General features: G+C 54.7%; 1 protein-coding gene across 3 annotated transcripts in view; it reads left to right on the top strand.

Moving 5' to 3' along the window:
• Positions 1-6937, top strand: part of ADARB2 (adenosine deaminase RNA specific B2 (inactive)) — a 429400-nt gene that overhangs the window by 385114 nt on the left and 37349 nt on the right. For 2 of the 3 annotated variants that reach the window (XM_011283586.4, XM_045060802.1), the window contains exons 5-6: positions 311-479; positions 1361-1512. In XM_011283586.4, coding sequence (XP_011281888.2) covers positions 311-479; positions 1361-1512 — 321 coding nt within the window. Of the gene's footprint in view, positions 1-310; positions 480-1360; positions 1513-4228; positions 5008-6937 lie in introns of those variants that run through there. The other variant, XM_045060803.1, reaches the window with a different exon arrangement.

Here is a 6937-nt window from a genome sequence, read left to right as displayed (position 1 = left end):
ACGGGAAGGGGGGTTCTGACGGGGGTTCTGATGGGGGGTCTGACGGAGGGGGTCTGATGGGGTCCGATGGGGGATCTGACGGGAAGGAGGGTTCTGACAGGAGTCTGACAGGATCTGATGGGGGTTCTGACGGGGTTCTGACAGGAGTCTGACGGGGGTCTGGGGGGGTTGGTCCGACGGGAGGTCCGACAGGGGGAATCTGAGGGGGGGTTCTGACAGGGGCCTGACGGATGGGGATTCTGACGGGCGTCTGATGGGGGATCTGACGGAGGGGGTCTGATGGGGGTCTGATGCCCTCTCTGTCCCCCAGGCTTGGACGTCAGGCAGGCACAGGTCATCGTCCTGTCCTCGGGCACCAAGTGCATCAGCGGCGAGCACATCAATGACCAGGGGCTGGTGGTCAATGACTGCCACGCGGAGATCGTGGCCCGGAGGGCGCTGGTCCACTTCCTGTATGCACAGCTGGAGCTTCACCTCAGGTAAGCGGCGACCCCAGGGACGAGCCTGTGTGGACAGCCATCTGCCCACAGCACATTGTGACCCAGACGGTGCGTCCGCTGAGCGCTGGCCAGCCTGAAATGCCAGGCCTCCTTCTCCTCTGGCCTCCCTCCTGGGGCACCTGCTCGCCCACGGGTGGCTGCAGCAGATGGTCTGCAAGGTGCACGCGCCCCGCCTGCCCACACGTACAAACACGCCTGGTAACAGGCTTATCCCCCCAGTAATGGGGACTGTTCAGGCCCAAGCGGCATCCACAAAACACCACAAGCTCCCAATCACTCGCAGCTCTCGCTGGACGTCCAGGATTCAAGGGGCAGCAGGTCTGGTGTCTGATGAGACGCTGCACCCTGGGTCACAGGCAGTGTCTTCTCCTGTGTCCTCCTCATGTGTGGAAGGGGCGAGGGGGCGCCCTGGGGTCTCCTTCATAAGGACACTAATCCCATCATGGGGGCCCCACCTCATGGCCTCCTCCCCTCCCAGAGGCCCCATGTGCTGACACTGACATCCTGGGGTGCAGGACTCCAACATATTAAGTTGGGGGACACAAACGTCCAGCCTCTAGCAAGGTGGTCGCCAAAGGGCAGTGTCTCCACACGACTACAGCACCCCACAAACCCAGCCACAGGCATCTGGAGTGATGCCCTCTTGAGGCCGGACACATGGCTGGGGGCACAGAACAGAACTGCTGTCACTGGGTCCCCCTTCCCCATTTCACTGCCACCTGCTCTAGACGCAGTAGGCAGAGGGCAACGAGAAAGACACGGGGAAATAAGACACAAAATAAGATGCAAAGGCATCGGCCCAATGGGCGCCTTTCCTGTTGGTTCATAATGAGTGACGAGGACCCTCTCTCTGACCCTAGCAAGCGGCGGGAGGACTCAGAGCACTCGATATTCGAACGGTCCAAGGACGGCGGCTACCGGCTGCGGGACAACGTGCTGTTCCATCTCTACGTGAGCACGTCCCCCTGTGGAGATGCCAGGCTGCACTCACCCTATGAGATCACGGCCGACCGTAAGACACAGCCCCCTCCCCTCTGCCAGCCCCCGGGCCAGGCTTTCTGCGCTGAGCATGCTCACTCGTGTGGCCTGGCTGCCCCCTCAGCCTCCAAACCCTCGTGTGAATCGCCCACATCACTGAGAGCAGGGTGACTTGAAAAGCTAAAATTAGCTATTTAATTGCTATGGTTCTCTGCCTCATTTCAGTTGATCAGCGGCCCCTGCCCCGCTCTGCATAAGAGAGGGGAGGAGATGGGGAGAGAATTACGCAGAGAAAGAGCAGGTTCAGGTGGCTTTGCTCACCTGTGTTTGCAGCTTTGCAGAGAATAACGCTGAGCGTGTTTATTTATGTGTAACTAAGCCAGCAGTGGGTGTCGCCCTGGGTAGCAAACCCCGGTGTGAGCGCTGGGCAGGACCTGCCCTCTTGAGCGTTTGGTCAGAGCAGATGTGGACAGATGGGGTCCACCCAACAGAGGGGACGCTGTGTTCTGGAGTGCGGGGACACAGCCGGCCTCTCCTGTGTGGGTCTGATGACATCAGCATCTCGGGAAGAGTGTTCAGCTGCTCCAGAGTGCCAGTAAATTCTCTTCCTGATATTATTCGTGCGTGCAACATGTACCGTGCGTGCATGCACCCCCACACATGCACACACGTGCACATGCACACACAGACCCCTCCCAAAAGCAGCACCAGGCAGACCGTCTGAGGCAGGCAGTGAAATTAGACGCGTATATTATGAGGTATCTGGTCCCAGTAAAGACGCTGACTCATCCCGGGAAATCTTCAGTTGAGGTGCAGCAGACGAGACACGCGTAGGGAAGGTTTATTTTTGGCATCTGATTTCCCCCATGGAAGGCTGCGTTTGTGTTCTAATTGCCGGCGGAAGGACAGAGAAGCACTTTCTGAATGCCCAGGCTTTGCTGAGATAAAGCAGGTGCAGAGGAAGAGCACTTTTGAGAAACCCTACATGTACTGAACTTAACCTAGTTCTCTAACACGGATTGCAGCCTGTCCAGAAAGATCCATTCCCCTTTCCTCCAGATTTGCTCCAAGACCCTCACTCTCCCCTGTGGAGAGTGGTCGGGGAGATCCCCATAGTGTGGCTCTGAGTAAGTGTCACCCCTCTCCTCCCCCATGGTTGCTGGAACCCAACAGCACAGCTGGGGTGGATTAGAAACAACAGGCATTGGCTGCCCACAATCTGGGGACGGGGAGTGCAGGACCCAGTGTCTGGGGGAGCCGCTGTATCCTCACGTGGGTGGGGAGGTACGGGGGCTCTGCGGGGGCTCCCTCCCAAGGGCAGTGATCACATCAGGGGGCCCTCATGACCTCATCACCCCCAGAGTTCCCTCCTCTTGACTCCATCCCCTTGGGGCTGGGGCTTCAACACAAGAGTTGGTCCAAGTTGTGTGTCCAACACAAACGTCCAGCCCAGAGCCACACCCTATGGAAAGCAAATGCAACTGAGAGTCAGGATAAGGGAGCTCCCTAAATATAGGGGCCTTTCGGGGAGCTTCCCCGGGAGCTGGCAGGTGACAGCAGGCGCCCCCCACCCCAAGGGTAGAGCAGGGACCCTTCACTGTCACATATCCCAGAGAAAGGAGGAGAAACAACATGGAACAGATTCATTTTTCCTGGAGGGTTCATCAAGCTGGATCTCCAGGAGACCGGCTTCCTGTATAAAACTGTGAACTGTGCTCCATTAGACAGCTGCTTAGAACTGTCTTTCCATTTGCTCCCGAAAGTCTGGCATCATGAAGACCCAGGAGCCCTGAGGTCTGGGAGGAGAGGTCTGGCAGAATGTTCAGGGCCGGCCCTAATTTACCTAATTTACCCACTTCCTCCTGAGGCCAGCATGGCCAAGTGGGGACAGCCTGAGACCCACTGTGTCCCCCTGCCTCTCTGCGCCCAGCACCCACCACAGCCTCCCAGCTCCGCCCCCCACCCCCCCCCTCCCGCCCCGGTTCCAACTTGCAAAGCCAGTGGTTCAGAAAAACAAACAAATACATCCTCAGATGCACCCTGGGGCTCACTTCCTGACACAGATGTCTTTTATTTCTTGGTGCTTTTAGAAGTGGCAGGTGCTGCTAGGAAGAAAATAGAGCATCTTCCTCACATTTTTACTGCAGATATGCCAGGCAGGAGCGAGCTGCTGCTGGGGCTTATTTAAAAAAAATTTTTTTAACGTTTATTTATTTGTGAGAGAGAGACAGAGCACGAGTGGGGCAGGGGCAGAGAGAGAGGGAGACACAGAATCTAAAGCAGGCTCCAGGCTCTGAGCTGTCAACACAGAGCTCGACGCAGGGCTCAAACTCATGAACCGTGAGATCATGACCTGAGCCAAAGTTGGACACTCAACCACCTAAGCCACCTAGGTGCAGGGGTTATTTAGACCGCAGCCTCTGGCACTTCCTCCCCAGGACCACCGAGGAGGGGCTCTCGGCAAGTCTGGACTCATACTCCCAGCCAGAGCACACATCACCTCCCTGCACTCTCAGCAAAGCCAACACTGGCTCCTGCCAACCCCGCATGGAAGGGCTTCCCAGGGAACTTGCAGCCATCGCCCAGTGCAGGCCTTTGCTTCAGAAGGAGGGCACACAGGGGAGATGTGGGCAACTGGGTCTCTGCTCTCAGGGGCTCTTGCCAGGGAGCCAGTGGGGACAAGTCCCTGCAGGATGTGCAGGCCTGTGGGGCCATCCACTCCCAGAAGTCAGCGCCTCTACCTCCAACAGGTAACCCTGGAGAATCCAGCCCGGCTCCATGTTCCAAAACGGAGCTCTGGAATCACAGCCCCAAAGGTGCATGGACACAGATGTGCTGGGTCCACCCGTGCCCAGGAGCCCCAGCGCTGGAGCTGAGACCTCCCCAGGCCCTCCGCACCTTCCCCGCCTGCTGCCCACCACATCCCCGCATTTGTCCTCAGCCTCCTCTGCTCGGCAGGAAGCGACAGTGCTCCGGGCTCTCCTCCCCCACACACACGCACAAGACACGTGCGCACACACAGGGACACCCATGTGAACACACACATCTCGACAGGTGTGTGATGCATCAGGAGCTGTAATCACACCTGAATCACATACTGAGTCTAAGAGAAAGTTCTGGACACAGCTGCTGACATCATTCCCCTTCGTCTAAAGAGTGCAGTGTGGCAAGGAAGTTCTGTAGAGAGGTCTGGACAGCCAGTAAGCCAGTGTCACATGCCGCAAGGCCCGAGAGAACCGAATCTGACCTGGTGTTTCCAAGAGCAAGTGCCACAGAGCGATGGTGGCCATCCACCCACGATGCCTGGCCCTGTTGTCTCAGGGGCTCTAATGGGTCCATGACTCCCTGACCCCGAAGTCCCTAAGGCCCTGTCCATGTCTCAGACAACACTGAGCCCTGTGTTGTGAAGCAGCCTCACCTCCCTCAGACGCCTGCAGCTCAAAAAATTCTAAATTCCCCAGTTTTATTTTTTTCCTCAAAAATATTCATCTAGATAGATCGTAATTCTTCCTTCCTGGAGTCTTTAAAAGTGAAATCAAAACCAGTCGGTCTGAAATGTTTGCAAGGCGTGTTGCGTACCAGCAGGCGAGCTGTTTCCAAACCCGGCTTCTCTATCGGGATCACCTGAGGAGTCTCACAAATGTGGCTTCCTGCCGCCACTCTTCCTAAGATTCTGGTGTATTCAGGGTAGAGTGGGGAACTTTTAAAACCTCCCCAGTGTTCTGAGAATCTGACGTGTTTCCAGCAACAGGACTCAAAATCCCCTAGCGGCCTCCTGCCCAGATTGGGTCTGCATGCAAAAGGGGTCTCCCAGAGTCTCTGCAGGGGCCAGGCTGGCTGGCGTGGAGGGCAGGTGGACAAGGCTCTTACCAGTAGGGATGAGCCTATGCTATGACGGTCATTGGTCTTGGCGACCCAGAGCAACTCCATTCATTCCCCAAGGCCAGAGCCACAAGGGTGATGTCATGTCCTGAATGGCTGTGGGCAGAGCTGGGCTGGCCCCAGCTGGCTGTGAGGGGAGCCTCCATAGACAAGATCCAGGGCCCTTCACTGCGGCTGAGCAAGCACCATCCTCCTGACTCACCAACATCATTAATGCAAATACCTTTCATGGTGCATCTTTTATTTATTTTTTTTTTCAATTTTTTTTTTCAACATGGTGCATCTTTTAAATAACCTGGGAAACTCAGTTCTTACTGCCATTTTCCAAGATTTAACCGTGTAAATTCTCCCCTCCATCTTCCCCCAAATGCTATGACAAAGGGCATGACTGCATCATATCTCACGAGCACATACTAAATGCCAGTATGTTCTAAGCCTGCTCCATTGGTTGTACCTAGGGGAGTTCAAGAGATTAGACCAAAATCACATACAAAGTCTGGAAGTCTAAAGCACATTCCTGAAAGCCCTATCTTCAGGTTTCTGCCCACTGAGTCACAGACGTGTGCAACATATGACAATATCGGTGCACCATAGAAAAAACACATTCAGATGACCTCATAACTGACCACCATCACGATCACCGCTGTGTCACGTAAGACAAAGGACACCCACATGACTACACGATGGATGATGCAGACTCTATTACAGTAAATACTGGATCTCACCGTAGGTGTACCTTCTGGGATACATACACCTTTTAAAGATGATTTAGAAACTAAAAGTTTATCTGTTGCTTAGAAATACTGTCTTCCATTCCTATTCCTTTCTCCCCCATTTCTGGCTCTCTTTCTGCCAACGGCGTTGCAGCAGCCATGTCTCGCTCTTTAGACACAGCTGTGCTCCCTAGGTGGGCTCCTTCAATTGCCATTGATCTCTGCTTTCTTTCCAGTCTCTCCTAAAAATTAAACATTCACTTGAAAACCCTGTAAAGCATATGACAATCCTTACTTTATCTTGACATCCATCTTCACAGGTAAGGGCTCGAGATTGATAAATGCCATAATGAAGAGTCTGAGGACTTAGAGTACTAGCAGCAGATTAGAATATTCCTATAGATTTGGGGGTATCTGCATGCACAAGGCAGGCAGGGTCTCAACACTGCACACCCCCAGGGTCTCCCGGGTGCACTACGCCACAGCCCATGCAGATCCAGTCCATGCAGCCTCTGGCTGGACTGCTGTTTTGTTCTGCTTCTAGTGCCAACTTTAGCTCTCTCTCCCCGCTCACAATAAGGCAAGAAAGAACTGGAGGAAGTGGGCTCACCAACACTCAGAGCACCCCCCGCCCCCAGGTTGGATCACGCTCATCAGGGAGCATGCTGGGGAAGGCAGCCCGAGACACAGCACTTCCAAAAATAAACACTTTTCAGGAGTGCCTCATGCACCTGGCTCTTCAGGCAAAATTAATCCACCTGAGAACTTTGAGTTAACTCCTACAAACCAATTGTTGACTGAAGCCAGGACTCCCTGTTGTCAGGGCATTAACGGACCATAAAGTCTACTGCATGGAAAGTCAGT

The sequence above is a fragment of the Felis catus genome, chromosome B4 (genome assembly GCF_018350175.1).
Source record: "Felis catus isolate Fca126 chromosome B4, F.catus_Fca126_mat1.0, whole genome shotgun sequence".
In the NCBI taxonomy this organism is placed as follows: Eukaryota; Metazoa; Chordata; class Mammalia; order Carnivora; family Felidae; genus Felis; species Felis catus.
The sequence above is the reverse complement of the archived record's forward strand: the minus strand, read 5'-3'. Positions and strand labels throughout refer to the sequence as shown.